The following is a 15944-nucleotide window of genomic DNA, read 5'->3' on the forward strand; positions in this document are numbered from 1 at the left end:
ATGGGACTATGTGAGAAGACCAAATCTATGTTTGATTGATCTACCTGAAAGTGACAGGGAGAATGGAACCAAGCTGGAAAACACTCTTCAGGATATTATCCAGGAGAACTTCCCCAACCTAGCAAGACAGGCCAACATTCAATTTCAGGAAATAGAGAGAACACCACAAAGATACTCCTTGAGAAGAGCAACCCAAGACACATAATTGTCAGATTCACCAAGGTTGAAATGAAGGAAAAAATATGAAGGGCAGCCAGAGAGAAAGGTCAGGTTACCCACAAAGGGAAGCCCATCAGACCAACAGTGGATCTCTCTGCAGGAACCCTACAAGCCAGAAGAGAGTGGGGTCCAATGTTCAACATTCTTAAAGAATTTTCAACCCAGAATTTCATATCCAGCCAAACTAAGCTTCATAAATGTAGAAGAAATAAAATTGTTTACAGACAAGCAAATGCTGAGAGATTTTGTCACCACCAGGCCTGCCCTACAAGAGCTCCTGAAGGGAGCACTAAACATGGTAAGGAACAACAGGTACCAGTCACTGTAAAAACATACCAAATTGTAAAGACCATCGACACTATGAAGAAACTTCATTAACTAATAATGGACAAAATAACCAGCTAGCATCATAATGACAGGATCAAATTCGCACATAACAATATTAACCTTAAATGTAAATGGACTAAATGCCCCAGTTAAAAGACACAGACTGGCAAATTGGATAAACAGTCAAGACCCATCGGTGTGTTGCATTCAGGAGACCCATCTCACATGCAAAGACACACATAGGCTCAAAATAAAGGGATGGAGGAATCTTTACCAAGAAAATGGAAAGAAAAAAAAAAAGCAGGGGTTGCAATCATAGTCTCTGATAAAACAGACTTTAAACCAGCAAAGATCAAAAAAGACAAAGAAGGGCATTACATAATGATAAGGGGATCAATGCAACAAGAAGAGCTAACTATCCTAAATATATATGCACCCAGTACAGAAGCACAAGATTCATAAAGCAAATTCTTAGAGACCTACAAAGAGACTTAGACTCCCACACAATAATAGTGGGAGACTTTAACACCCCACTGTCAATATTAGATCAATGAGATGGAAAATTAACAAGGATATTCAGGACTTGAACTCAGCTCTGGAACAAGCATACCTAATAGACATCTACAGAACTCTCCATCCCAAGTCAGCAGAATATACATTCTTCTCAGCACCACATCACATTAATTCTAAAATTGACCACATAATTGGAAGTAAAACACTCCTCAGCAAATGCAAAAGAATGGAAATCATAACAGTCTCTCAGACCACAGTGCAATCAAATTAGAACTCAGGATTAAGAAACTCACTCAAAATCACACAACTGCATGGAAACTGAACAACCTGCTCCTGAATGACTGCTAGGAAATAATGAAATTAAGGCAGAAATAAATAAGTTCTTTGAAACCACTGAGAACAAAGTCACAACATACCAGAATCTCTGAGACACAGCTAAGGCAGTGTTTAAAGGGAAATTTATAGCACTAAATGCCCACAAGAGAAAGCAGGAAAGATCTAAAATCGACACTCTAACATCACAATTAAAAGAGCTAGAGGAACAAGAGCAAACAAATTCAAAAGCTAGCAGAAGACAAGAAATAACTAAGATCAGAGCAGAATTGAAGGAGATAGAGACACAAAAAACCCTTTAAAAAATGAATCCAAGAGCTGTTTTTTTGGAAAAGATCAACAAAATAGACTGGTAGCCAATTAATAAAGAAGAAAAGAGGGAAGAATCAAATAGACACAATAAAAAATGATAAAGGGGATATCACCACTGATCCCACAGAAATACAAACTAGCATCAGAGAATATTATAAACACCTCTATGCAAATAAACTAGAAAGTCTAGAGGAAATGGATAAACTCCTGGACACATACACCCTCCCAAGACTAAACCAGGAAGAAGTTGAATCCCTGAATAGACCAATAACACGTTTTTATTTTATTATGTAATAGCCTACCAACCAAAAAAAAGCCCAGGATCAGACAGATTCACAGCTGATTTCTACCACAGGCACAAAGAGGAGCTGGCACCATTTCTTCTGAAACTATTTCAAACAATAGAAAACGAGGGACTCCTCCCTAACTCATTTTATAAGGCCAGCATCATCCTGATACCAAAACCTGGCAGAGACACAACAAAAAAAAATTTCAGGCCAATATCCCTGATGAATATCAATGTGAAAATCCTCAATAAAATACTGGCAAACTGAATCCAGCAGCACATCAAAAAACTTATCCACTACTATCAAGTTGGCTTCATCTTTGGGATGCAAGCATGGTTCAATATATGCAAATCAATAAATGTAATCCATCACATAAAAGAACCAATGACAAAAACCACATGATTATCTCAATAGATGCAGAAAAGGCCTTCGATAAAATTCAACACCCCTTCATGCTAAAAACTCAATAAACTAGGTATTGATGGGGAATGTATCTCAAAATAATGAGAGCTATTTATGACAAACCCACAGCCAATATCATACTGAATGGGCAAAAGCTGGAAGCATTCCCTTTGAAAACTGGCACAAGACAAGGATGCCCTCTCTCACCACTCCTATTCAACATAGTATTGGAAGTTCTGGCCAGGGCAATCAAGGAAGAGAAAGAAATAAAGTGTATCCAAATAGAAAGAGAGGACGTCAAGTTTTCTGTTTGCAGATGACAAGATTATATATTTATAAAACCCCATTGTCTCAGCCCAAAATCTCCTTAAGCTGATAAGCAACTTCAGCAAAGTCTCAGGATACAAAATCAATATGCAAAAATCAAAAGCATTCCTATACACCAATAACAGACAAACAGAGAGCCAAATCATGAGTGAACTCCCATTCACAACTGCTACAAAGAGAATAAAATACCTAGGAATACAACTTACAAGGGCTGTGAAGGACTTCTTCAAGGAGAACTACAAACCACTGCTCAAAGAAATAAGAGAGGACACAAATGGAAGAACATTCCATGCTCATGGATAGACAGAATCAATATTGTGAAAATGGCCATACTGCCCAAAGTAATTTATAGATTCAACGCTCTCCTCATCAAGCAACCATTGACTTTCTTCACAGAATTAGAAAAAAGTCTTTAAATTTCATATGGAACCAAAAAACAGCCCGTATAGCCAAGACAATCCTAAGCAAAAAGAACAAAGCTGGAGGCATCATGCTACCTGACTTCAAACTATACCACAAGGCTACAGTAACCAAAACAGCATGGTACTGGTACTAAAACAGATACATAGACCAATGGAACAGAACAGAGGCCTCAGAAATAATGCCACACATCTACAACCATCTGATCTTTGACAACCCTGACAAAAGCAATGGGAAAAGGATACCCTATTTAATAAATGGTGTCAGGAAAACTGGCCAGCCATATGCAGAAAACTGAAACTGGACCCTTTCCTTACATCTTATACAAAAATTAACTCAAGATGGATTAAAGACTTAAACCTAAGACCTAAAACCATAAAAACCCTAGAAGAAAACCTAGGCAATACCATTCAGGACACATGCATGGGCGAAGACTTCATGTCTAAAACACCAAAAGCAATGGCAACAAAAGCCAAAATAGACAAATGGGATCTAATTAAACTAAAGAGCTTCTGCACAGCAAAAGAAACTGTCATCAAAGTGAACAGGCAGCCTACAGAATGGGAGAAAGTTTTTGCAATCTGTCCATCTGACAAAGAGCTAATATCCAGAATGTACAAAGAACTTAGGAGGACAGAAAACCAAACACCGCACGTTCTCACTCATAGGTGGGAATTGAACAATGAGAACACTTGGACACAGGGCGGGGAACATCACACACGGGGACCTGTCATGGGGTAGGGGGCAGGGGGAGGGATAGCATTAGGAGAAATACCTAATGTAAATGACGAGTTAATGGGTGCAGCAAACAAACATGGCACATGTATACCTAAGTAACAAACCTGCACGTTGTGCACATGTACCCTAGAACTTAAAGTATAATAATAAAAAAAAATTAAACTCATTCAGCACCTTACAACTTTCATGCTTTGCACACTCACTGTGTCATTCAACAAATCCTGTCAAACTTACTAGGTGCTATTGAACCTCCACTCATGTACACTTACTGTGTAATCCAGCAGTCACTTTTTGCATATTTGTTCTCTCATCTAACTTTAACTTCTGTGACACCAAATTTTGTGTACTTGACAATCACTCTTTGTACACTCATTCTCCACCATCTAGATGACATTCCTTTCACATTTACTTGAACTTGGCCTTGATTTTTATTTCAATTTTGATTTTTATATGACATTGGTGTTGATCTTCCCTTTGTTGCTGACTTTAAATTTTACCTTGACCTTGAATTGATCTCAACTCAGACAAAATCCTGTTTCCCACCTTATGTCCAGGCCATGTCTAGCACAAATTTGGAACTTGATCTTTAACTTGACACTAATCTTGACCTTGAGCTTTGCTGTAGTTCTAACACTCATCCTATTTTTGAACAATAACCAGATCATATACAGCACTAATTGCAAAGTTGAATATAATCTTGACTTTGACTTTGGCACTGATTTTGATCTTTTATTGACCGGTTAAGACTTTCTTCCTATCCTTTTATTATTACCATCTACCAGATGTAGCCTTATGTGCACACTTGAAGTTGACCGGTACCTTAAATTTCTCCTTGATTTTGATGAAAACCTCTGGACCACTTCACATGCAGAGCAAGTGTAGCTCTGATTTGAACTTGAACTTGATTTAGACCTTGGCCTTTGAACTTAACCTTCATATTGCTCCTGACTGAAATTCAAGCTTGAAATTTCCTAGAACTTACCTTAACCTTTAACTTGACCTAGACCTTGAAACTGTGCTTGAATTTTACTTCCATTTTCACCTGGACACTAATTCAGATCTACTTCTCATTTAACATCCCTGTCACTTTAAGGCCCATATTCTCATGACTTTGAACTTGAACTCTGGCTGCAGCTCAGAAGATACAAAAGGGATGAGTAATGTAAAAATCTGGATCAATATTGTAATTCTGGGTAATTATCCTGCAAATCGTGCCAGATCATCATCTGGGTAAACGGGGTGCCCATAACCCAGAGGTCTCCTTTTTGGGGAAAGAGACAAAAGGAGCTAACTAGAGTCATACCCCATGCACCCAAATCTTAGCCACCTATATATACTACAACTGTAGCCACCAGTTATCTGGGTGTGTTGGCAGCCTCGGGATTTTTTAGCTGTCCCTATCCCCTTGTTTCATTTTGATCCATGTCTTCTAATAACCTGGTTTGTCTCTTCTCACCTTCAGGCCATCAGAGTCCAAATGGTCATTCAAAGGGAGCCTCGGACAACGGCTCCATTTAACTGGGGACCCTAGATAGGCCTCTGAGAGAATCTCTGACTGCAACTTTTCCCAAAACAATGCCCTTTGTCAACATGAAGCAGTTAAGAACAGTCATTGTTCCTATCCTAATGGCAGATGTACCTCTTCAGAGGGGGGATTGATGGCAGAGGCGGCCCATCTGGAGCAGCGGATGTGAACATGCCAGCTGCAGTGGGGGAGACACGGCTGGGTTTGCATACTCCACGGGGCCGGCAGGAGCAAGGAACAGGCGAGGGCCCCGTGCCCTACTTAATTGGTGGGGCAAGAGCCCTGCGCTCCTGGGCACAGCTGCAGCCACCCAGCCGTGGCTCTGGACCCAGGCATCCCTGTGCTCTCAGGGCCCCAGAAGCCCCCCTGCCCCTGCAGGCTCAGAAGTGCCTGCTCCCACTCCCTGGCCTCTCCCTACTCCTGGCACCCACTATAATTTCAGAGCAAAGTGGAAGCCAAGCCCAGATGATACTGTCATAACCCGGCCGAATTTGTGTGCACTCAGGGTGGCACTGACATGCCAGCCCCACCACCGCCTCACCCCTCTCTGGGCTTTGGGTGCCAACTTTGGGTCCCCTCCTTTGGGAGGGAGGCTGGGAGGTGGTTAGGGGCAGCTTGGCACAGGCCTGCAGGTGCCCTTTGACACAAACAGCCTGGGCACCATACCATGGACAGCAGGTCGGTAGCAGGAGGCAGACAGGTTCCTGGGCAGAAAGGGGTGGGGTCTTGTTGAAACCCCCACTTCGATCCAGGAATGGCCTGAAGCCTGGGGACCGGGCTGCCAGTTCAGGGTGGAGTTGGCAGCCCAGAGTGAGAACTTATGGTGCTTTTTCCAGGCCCACCCATGGCCACTCATGGACCAATCAGCATGCACTTCCTCCCTTCTGTGCCCATTAAAAACCCTGGACTCAGGCAGACTCACACTTGTTGGGACGACCTGCCTGTGGAAAACAGCTACCCACTCCGGGTCTCCTGAGAGCTGTTTTGTCACTTGGTGAAGCTCCCCTCTGTCTTGCTCACCCTGCAGTTGTCTGCATACCTCATTCCTCCTGGAGGCAGGACAAAAACTCGGGACACGCTGAATGGCAAGACTCAAACAGCTGTAATACAAACAGGGCTGAAACATGCCCCCCACTTGCCATGTGGCAGGCGATGAGAAGGAGAGAAGAGCTGTAGCCCTTCTGGGAGCCCAGACCTTGGAGCTCCCCAGGCCAGAGCTGTGACACCCTCTTTGGGGCTCTGCGGTTCCTGGTGTCTCCAAGCTTCTGGGCACCACCATGTTCCCCTTGTCCAGATGTGGGTAACTGCAGTGGAAGCTGCTTGTGGTACATCTGATCCAGTTGCAGCCTTGCATGGAGCCGGCGCCTGTGCCAGTGCCTGGAGCTGCCTGCCCTGCCACAGCAGCTGGGGTGCCTGGCTGTGTGCAGTGGTTGGACCTCATGCTCACTCGCTCACATACCCCTCATTACTCCATGCCTGGCTCACCCTTGGCAGATGTGGGATCCCATGCTGGTAGCGTGAGCTGAGCGCAGCCTGCCAGGCCGAGTGGACAGAACAAGCCCAGTGGGCCTGAGGAAAACTCAGGCAAAGGCACCACTGGCCACAGAGGTTTCTGGCTGGAAAAGCAACACCTCAAGGATCTTGTAACACGGTGTTGGTCAAACCTCTTTGGCACACACATCGCTTGGGTCTGAGCCCAAATGTCTGTTCAAATCAGTCCACCACTCACTAGCCATAGGGCTTTGGTAACGTTAAGAAGCCTCACAATGCTTCAGTCATCTACAAATGGGAGTGGTATGTACTGCATCACTTAATGTGAGGTTATCAGAGTTTACACATCAAATGTTTAGGATACAACCAGACACACAGAAGATGCTTGATAGATCTTAGCTCTCATTACATGCTTCAGTAGCATCACATGCTTGTCTTTTGCAAGACTTATCAGAGCTGGACTTTCAATACTTGTGTGATGTTGACTATCTCTCCTAGTAGGGACTTGAACCAGGGATGATGAGTGATTTGCCCACAAGTGTGTCCCCAGTATCTAGCCTGGAGCTTGGCATATAGTTGTGCTGAATATTCTCCAGTTGCCTCTCCAGATCTATCCCCAGCCTCCCCTGGCTCTGTGCCCCAGGAGGCTGAAACCTCTGCGGATCATCAAGCGGCTCCCCAGTCATTGAACTTCTGGTTGGGTTTGGCCAATGGGAGACACTGGCAGGAGATAATAGGGTGGACAGAGAATGAGATTGGGATATTTATTTCCCTGGCTTTCTCTGCCAGGCCACAAGCTGATGTAGCTGTGTCTCTTTCTTAGAGATCCCCATGCATCTCAGGAAACCACAATCCCAACTATTCTCCAGGACAGGTGAATGTCTGGTAGTGCCTGGCCCCAGGATGCTTCACCCCTTCTTCTGGTCCCCATGCACCTATAAACTGTGCCTTCCTTAAAGTCTGCTCAATTATTCCAGTTAATGTACCATGTCTTTCCTTCTAGAACATTAAAACAAGAGGTTCTATATCAACATTTGTTGAATACATGAATAGATGTCTGTTTTACCACATGAAGATAATAATCCTCAAGTCCAAGCATGGCTACAGTTGTCCTGATGAGTTAATAAGAGACAGGAAATGATCATACATTTTTTAAAGATGATGTTCTCGAGTAGTAGTTCTCAAACGTGGTATGCATGAGAAACCTGGAGGGCTTGTGGAACCCATATAGCTGGCTCTACTCCCAAGAAATGCTGATTTGGCTAGTCAGGCCAGGGGGTGAGGGATAATAATTTGCACTTCTAACAAGTTTCCTGGTGACACTGACATTTCTAGGCTGAAGGCCACTTTGAGAAACACTGCACTAGAGAAATGCCAGATGCTTTTGTTATTTATAGACCCCAAGCCTCAGGGTTGCATTAACTATCTTTAAAGACATAAAGGGTCAAGTACAATATAATCCGTTTTATTTTACACTTCTCTGATTATTGAAATCTAAATAGAGGTTTTTGCTAACAAACAAAAAGGAAAATAAAAAGACAGCAAGGACACGATTAAATGTTGAGTGCAGATGAAGGGTTGTACGAGGCCCCATCCTGGGGAGGCTGTACACCTTCTTGGCACAGCAGCAGTGTGGCCCACGGAGCTTGAACCTGGTGAAGACAGCAAGTAAGCCACAGCTCAAGAGTTCTGAGGCTTGGGAACAGAAAAGAGCTCCTTCCTGCTCCACCCCAATCTGGGTTGCATGGGCATGGAAAAGAGCAAACACACCCTGCAAAGCATACTGGACATGCCTCTTCTTTAGCTTCTCAGGCCAGAACACCCTCCTCTCCACAAACGTATGCACACTCGCACGCTCATTAAGCATGTGCACACATCATATTCACACACTCAAGCCATGCTCTTGATTTCAGGGCTCTATTGCAGGCTCAGGTATCAACCCCAGAGCCGAGGTGTGTGAGAGCTACCTTAGCAGACTCACAAAAGGCTACTGCAGAGGCAGGGGTCAACCATCCCAAGGACCTGGCAAGGGAGAAACTGAATTCTGTATCCCACTGATGTGAGAGGAAATTCTAATGAGCAAATGGGACCAGCGGGGCCCAGTTAGGGAGGTCCAGATGCCAGTTCTGAGATGCCACCCAGCTCTGCTTTGCTCTTCAGTAGCCAGTCAGTGAAAAAGCAGAGTGCCAGGAGGCCAGTACCGAGCAGGTCCCCCAGCCCTGTAAGGTAGGGGATGCAGTGGTTGTCAGGATCCAGGGCCTGGTGCCAAGTCAGCCGAACCATCACTTCTGCCAGGTACAGCAGGATTGTCACCTGTCAGAAGGGCAAAGAGACACAAAAGAAGACCAAGTCAGAAAGTCAAGTACAGGCAGGAAGCACTAGCTGAGGCTCAAGGAGAGATACCAAGGTGGACACGTCAACCCCAGCCAGCCTCCTTCATCCAGCTTCTCTTGGGGTCTGAAGCCCAGCTCTGAGCTCAAGCAGTGGCTAGAGAGGTGACCCTCATCTGTACTTACCTAGCCTCCCTCTGGTGGGCCCAGCTTCTGGCACCCTGAAGGGCCAATCAGACCCACTGCCACTCACCAGCTGGGGCTCTCTCTGCTGCGATAGGCTCCACTCATGGGACTTTGCTGAGATGTCCATTTGGGTTTGCCTGAGCCCTTCTCCCCTGGAGGTTAGGACAGTCAGCCCTTCCTGAAGGTGCCATGGGGTAGTCCACACAAGCCTGCTCAGGTCTCATGGCTCCTCAATCCCTTGTCCAGGCTAACCCCAGCTCCTTCCTTCTCCCCAACTGGAGTCATAAGCTGCTGCTGCTCAGGACAACTTCTGGGATTTCCCTAATCCTACCCTTTAGGGTCAGGAACATACCACAATTACAAATGCCATAAACTCTGGGAGATGAGAAAGTGCCAGTATCAGAACCACACCCATAGAATTGCCCTCCAGTGCCCACGGTGCTCCCTGCAAAGGCCCCAGACCCACTGGGGACCATCAGCCCGCTGCAGTCTAGGCAGTGTGCTGAATACCTGCCCAACACAGGCACCAGCTTAATCTCCTTCACCATGCTTACTGCTGTCCAGCCCTGATCAATGTCTACGCATGCCTTGCAGCAGCAGCCCCTGCAGGGGTCTGGCCCTGCCCACCCACCATTGGGGAGGCAGTGGATAGCTGGACCACTCCTCAGCCTGTTCCGTGGGAACATGCTTCATCCTCAGGGCTGCTCCTCTTATCCTGTGATGATGAATGTGCTGCGCGCAGTGTGTGGCATGTTGTGTGCCGTGTCTAGCATGCAGTACATAATGTGACGGGTGATGTGCAAGATGAAATGTGTAGTATGCAGTGCAGTATGTAGCGTAAGCTGTATAGCGTGTAGCATGCAGCACACACTCTGTAGCATGCGTGTGGCATGCACTGTGACATGCAGTGTGTAGTGTGTGTGGCGTGCACTGTGTGGTGTGGAGTGTGTGGTGTGAAGTGTGTGGTGTGGAGTGTGTGGGTTGCACTGTGTTGTGGAGTGTGTGGTGTGAAGTGTGTGGTGTGGAGTGTGTGGGGTACAGTGTGTGGTGTGGAGTTTGTGGTGTGGTGTGGAGTGTGTGGGATGCGCTGTGTGGTGTGGAGTGTGTGGCATGTAGCATGTGGTGTGCAGTGTGGAATGGCCTCTGTATTTGACAAGTTGACTCAACTCCTGGAAGATAAGGACTGTGCCCCACACGTCCAGCCACCCCCACCCGCCTCCCTCAGCCTCTCACTCAGACAAGAGATCAAGCCTGCTGGCTGACTACACAGCTGCACACCTCTACTGCTGCAGCCAGGCTTACCTGGATCAAGCCTGCCAGCAGGTAGAGCACCACAAAGGTCTGGCTGTTTATGACTGACTGACCCTCCACCAGGTAGATGATGTAGAAGAAAATCAGATGGCCTGGGACCACCAGCAAGAGCAGGACTCGAGCTGACATGGAATTGATTTCTGAAAGAAACAGAACCAAGAAGGTCATGTGACCTGAAGCGAGGCCACTTTGGCATGTGACAGTCCTCAGTGAGGCATCCACACTCACTCATCCATTTATTCCCAAGTGTTCACTGGACACCTACTCTGTGACAAGCATATTCTGGCAGATGGGGATACAGTCTTTCCCCTTCCCTCGTGGAGCTGATATTTTAGAGAAGAGAAACAAGAATCAAGTAAGCAGAAATAAAAAGAAGCAAGAAAGTCTATTTCAAACTGTGACAAGTACTTTAAAGAAAATAAAGGTAAAAAGAAGGGCAAAAAGCAGGAAGTGTGTATCAGTGGGGATGAGCTCCTGCAGATGACATTTCAGCTGGGATTTGAATTTGGGGGAGAGGAGTTTGAGCAGAGAAAAGAGAACATACAAGGGGCTTAAGGAGGAAAAGAGCTTTGGGTATGGTGCTTCACTCAGTGCAGCGCTGGTGATCTGGGGAGGGCAGTCGGCTCAAAAGGGGACCTCGGGCAGCCCCTTCTTCACAGCAGCCTCTGTGGCCCTGTCAGCACACCTGCAATGTGCCAGTGAGCCCTGGGTTTCCTTTAGATTCCCATGCTCTGAGTTTGAGACTTTACAATAAGTGTGATTGACCCTGGCCCTACCACAAACACTTTTTAAAATTCTAACATGAATATGATTGATTTCTCAAAATGGAAATAGACTTCTAATGAAAAGTAGGTCTCCATTTGCCTCTGAGTTAATATATGTATTTCACCAAAATAATAAAAGGAGAAAAAAGGTCACATGTAGCTCAAAGCTAGTGCAGAAGAGCAACGACATCTATTCATGATGAGAAATCAGACATGGAATAAAAGTATTATTTTTAAAAATGTCAAAAAGAAGCAGCAAAATGATTGGAAGAAGCTACTACTGGAAGTTGGTGTGAGAACTCAAGAAAATCTATAGGAAAACCATGTAAACAATAAGAATTCAATAAAATGTTTAGGTGCACAATACAGAAAATAACAGCTTTTCTATATACAAATAACAAGTTAGAAAATATAACAGGGAGTTTGACTTCTGAACAAATGGGGAAGACACACTTCACCCTATTTCTCCCATTAAGTACAACTGAAAGCCCTAAACATTGTATATAAAACAAACGTAAGCAGATTCTGAAAGGCTGGCTGGGGACCTTGGGCTGCAATGAACAACATGGTCGTGAGTCCCCTGAATTGTCCTTTTTCTTTCTTTCTTTGCCTCACATATCCAAGACTGAGTCCTGGCCTCAGCCATCAAGAAATGCAGATACAAATAGACAAAAAACACTCCATAGGCTGGGCGCTGTGGCTCACGCCTGTAATCCCAACACTTTGGGAGGCCAAGGCAGGCAATCAGTTGAGGTCGGGAGTTCGAGACCAGCCTGGCCAACATGGTGAAACCCTGTCTCTACTAAAAATACAAAATTAGTTGGGTATGGTGGCACACACCTGTAATCTCAGCTACTTGGGAGGCTGAGGCAGGAGAATCGCTTGAACCAGGGAGGTGGAGGTTGCAGTGAGCCAAGATTGCGCCACTGCACTCCAGCCTGGGCAACAGAGTGAGACCCTGTCTCAAAAAAAGAGACTCCATAGAAGTCTGATCTTTTTCACCAAAGGCCAGGAAAGGGGAAGCCCGGCAAAACAGACAACTTTCAGACAATAACTCTATTCCAACAAACTATTCCAACAAACACCACAGGAAAAACTGCAGCCCCGACCTCATCAGGAAAGGCCTGGTGGGACCACCATCATCTCCTGTGGCTGGCAGGGTGAGATTCAGAACTTTCATCTCTACCCAGTGCTAATGGGGCCCCCACCTTGTCAGTGAAGCCATGTGGGGAGCAACAACAAGGCATCTTTCCCCGTCCCAGCCAGGGTGGTCTCAGAGGAGGCCTAGTGAGGAACCTAGATTGCACTGTGCCCAGCAATAACAAGGTGCTCCTCTTCTCCCAGGATAGCAATAGAGGCTGAATGGTGAACCCAGTCTTCCATCCCCACCTGGGCAGCAGTCCATCCCTTCTCCCCAGTGGTGCAGTGTCAAAGGAGGCCAGCTAAGTAGAGATTCAAACATGATCCAAAGTCTTGTCCATAATACCCAAAATGTCTGGATTCAAATGAAAATCACTCATCTTACCAAGAGCAAGAAAAATCTGAACCTGGATAAGAAAAGACAACCAACAGACAGCAGAGTGAGATGACACAGATGTCAGCATCACCTGAAAGCCGTTCTAATGAAGCCACTACAACAATCCTTCATCATGCAATCACAAACCCACCTGAAACAAACAAAAAAATAGAAAGTATAAGCAAAGAAATAGAAAGTCTCAGAAAAGAAAAAGAAGATAGAAAGAAAGAAGAACCAAATGGAAATGTTAAAACTAAACACATACAATACCCCCAAAAGTCCCAGACAACTCAGTGAATAGGCTCAATAGCAGAATGGAGAGGGCAGGGGAAAAAAGATCAGTCAACTTGGAGAAAAAAGTGATAGAAATGAGCCATTCTAAACAAGGAGAGTAATAGACTTTGCAAAAACCAAACAGAGTCTCAGGGACTTGTGGGGCTGTAACAGAGGATCTAACATTCATGTCATTAGAATATCAAAAAGAAGGAGAGTGCAGCTGAAAAAGTGATGGCTTAAATTTTCCGATTTGACAAAAGATATAAATCCATGTGTTCAAGGAGCCTAACAAACCCCAAATAGGATAAACCCCAAAAAGTCCATACCAATACATATCATAATCCAACTCCTAGAAACTAAAGACAAGGTCTTGAAATATGCAAGAGAGAAATGGCACCATACCTATACAGCAAAATAAATTGAAATGGCAGATTTCTCATCATAAGTCATGGAATCAGAAGGAAGTGGCACATTTTTCAAGTGTTTGAAAACAACTATTGACACCGAATTTTACAACCAGTGAAAATATCCTTCAGAAATGTGCCAACAGCCAACCCAAAAGAAGGCTAAAGGTAGTTCTTAAAACAGAAAGGAAATCCAAAACAATGTAACAGGAAAAAAGATCTGATTTTTCAAAGCCAACAAAAAGATACAACATCTCCAAAAGCTTCCAGTGGTTCTGAGTAGAATCCAGGCTCCTTCCTCAACTCCAAGGCTCTGTCGGATCACCTCCTTCCGGCCTCTCTGGCCTCAGCCTCCTTCATCCCCTCCTGTCCATTCAGCTCAGGCCACATTGGCCTTTCAGTTCTTCAGACTTGCCACACTGCTTCCTGCCTCTGGGCCTTTGCTAGACTGCACCCACTGCCCTGAAAGCCCCTTCTTCTCTGGCCCTCCTCCTCCCAACAACACCCACTTGTCCTCAGGGAGGAGCTTCCTTATCCCAAGTGTATTTCCTCTAATTCTTTTTCACTGCACTCTGCACTTTTGCTGCTCGGTACCCAACATAATTTTTAATTACGAGCTCACTTGTGTTTATCTGCCCTTCTATACTGTGTACTTCAAGGGCAAGAAATCAGCTCTCCCTGTTTCACCACTAACCTAACACCTAGTGCCCAGTGGACATTCAATAAATAATTGAATGAAGGAATGAAGGAAAGGCAGGGCCGGGGAGTCTCATTTCTGGGGCCCTGAAGGTGATGTGTGCCGAGATCAGCCCTGGCTTCAGGCATCCATTGCTACAAACACCAGATTCCAATGACACCGATGTTTTCTTGTTTAAAGAAATGGCTATCATGGCCTCTGAAAGACATGACACCCACCTGACGTGCAGAAAGTAGAACACGGGTTGGGCCAGAATTTCTTCATCTGGAGGGGCAGGACGCCAGGTGCACTCCACATGTGCAGGTAGGTTGAGATTCGGCTGGTCTGAATGGCCACCAGATTGCCACCAACACCTACGAGGAGAAAAGGAATCTGGTTTCCCTTTCTTTACGCCAGTCTCTAAGTTGTATCCCTTATTGTAAGTTCCCTTCCTCCAGGAAGTCTTCTTTGGTTAATTCAGTATTTCATTATCTTTTCCTTTCCTCCCACTTGACCACAGATCTTGTTTGGCAGCAAGTCAGGGTGGCCCAGAGCTTGTGAGTGAGGTATCCAGGGAGTAACTGCATCATCTTGACTGCTGGCATCTCTTAAGGTGAGGGGAGTGCGGCTGTAAAGTAGGTTCTCAATAAATATTTGTTGGCTGGAGCGAGGATGGGAGGGAGGGGATCCAGGGACAAAGTAAGGATGAGGGGAGAGTGGATAGAAAGGTCTGAGAATAGTGTGATAAGGCAGTCTGGATAAGTCAGACCTCAAGGCCACAGGCATTGACAGGAACCAGACTACAGCCTGGAATATCTGAGAAAATGAAAGTGATTTTTTTTTTTTCACTCAAGGTGGGAAGGAGAGAGGAGGAATGAAAACAGTGGATAAGAATGAGAGGGGGCCAGGCATGGTGGCTCATGCCTGTAATCCTAGCACTTTTGGAGGCTGAGGTGGGTGGATCATTTGAGGTCTGGAGTTCGAGACCAGCCTGACCAACATGGTGAAACTCTGTCTCTACTAAAAATACAAAAAAAAATTAGCTGGGCGTGGTGGTGCACACCTGTAATCCCAGCTACTCAGGAGGCTGAGGCAGGAGAATCACTTGAACCCAGGAGTCAGAGATTGCACTGAACCAAGATCGCGCCACTGCACTCCAGCCTGGGTGACAGAGTAAGACTCTGTCTCAAAAAAAAAAAAAAAAAAAAAAAAAGAATGAGAGGGAAGGTGAGGGGAGGACAGAGATGATCACAGGCAGGTGGCAAAGCAAGCATGCGGCAGGAGACATGCCTGGGACACCTCTCATGGCTGTGTGGTCTGAGAGCTTTGAAGAAAAGACGTTGTCTGCTGCATGATTTCAATTTCTGGTGCTAGGTGAGCCCCTCTCTCGGAGCTCAGTTGTCAGTGCAAACTCCCACATTCATAGATGCTTTGGGTGTGTGCCCAGAGCAAGTGGCTTTAGGGGAAACAGGACGAGCGGGGTCATGTGTAGATTGACAGGGCATAGAACACAGAACCCTAGAGGCAGAGTCATGAGGCCCAGAAAACCATGAGCACATGCGGTCTCTGGGAACACCAGGGCTTCCT

The 15944-nt window shown here is 45.5% G+C and overlaps 1 protein-coding gene across 9 annotated transcripts in view; it reads right to left on the reverse strand.

The window, feature by feature from the left end:
- Window positions 1-8338: 8338 nt before the first annotated feature.
- Window positions 8339-15944, reverse strand: part of SLC41A3 (solute carrier family 41 member 3) — a 77923-nt gene continuing 70317 nt past the window's right edge. For all 9 annotated transcript variants that reach the window (XM_001135187.7, XM_054680943.2, XM_054680941.2 and 6 more), the window contains 3 exons: window positions 14597-14731; window positions 10713-10861; window positions 8339-9207 (listed from right to left, as the gene is read on the reverse strand). In XM_001135187.7, coding sequence (XP_001135187.3) covers window positions 8998-9207; window positions 10713-10861; window positions 14597-14731 — 494 coding nt within the window. In that variant the 3' untranslated portion in view covers window positions 8339-8997. The remainder of the gene's footprint in view (window positions 9208-10712; window positions 10862-14596; window positions 14732-15944) is intronic.

This window comes from Pan troglodytes, chromosome 2, assembly GCF_028858775.2.
Source record: "Pan troglodytes isolate AG18354 chromosome 2, NHGRI_mPanTro3-v2.0_pri, whole genome shotgun sequence".
Classification (NCBI taxonomy): domain Eukaryota; kingdom Metazoa; phylum Chordata; class Mammalia; order Primates; family Hominidae; genus Pan; species Pan troglodytes.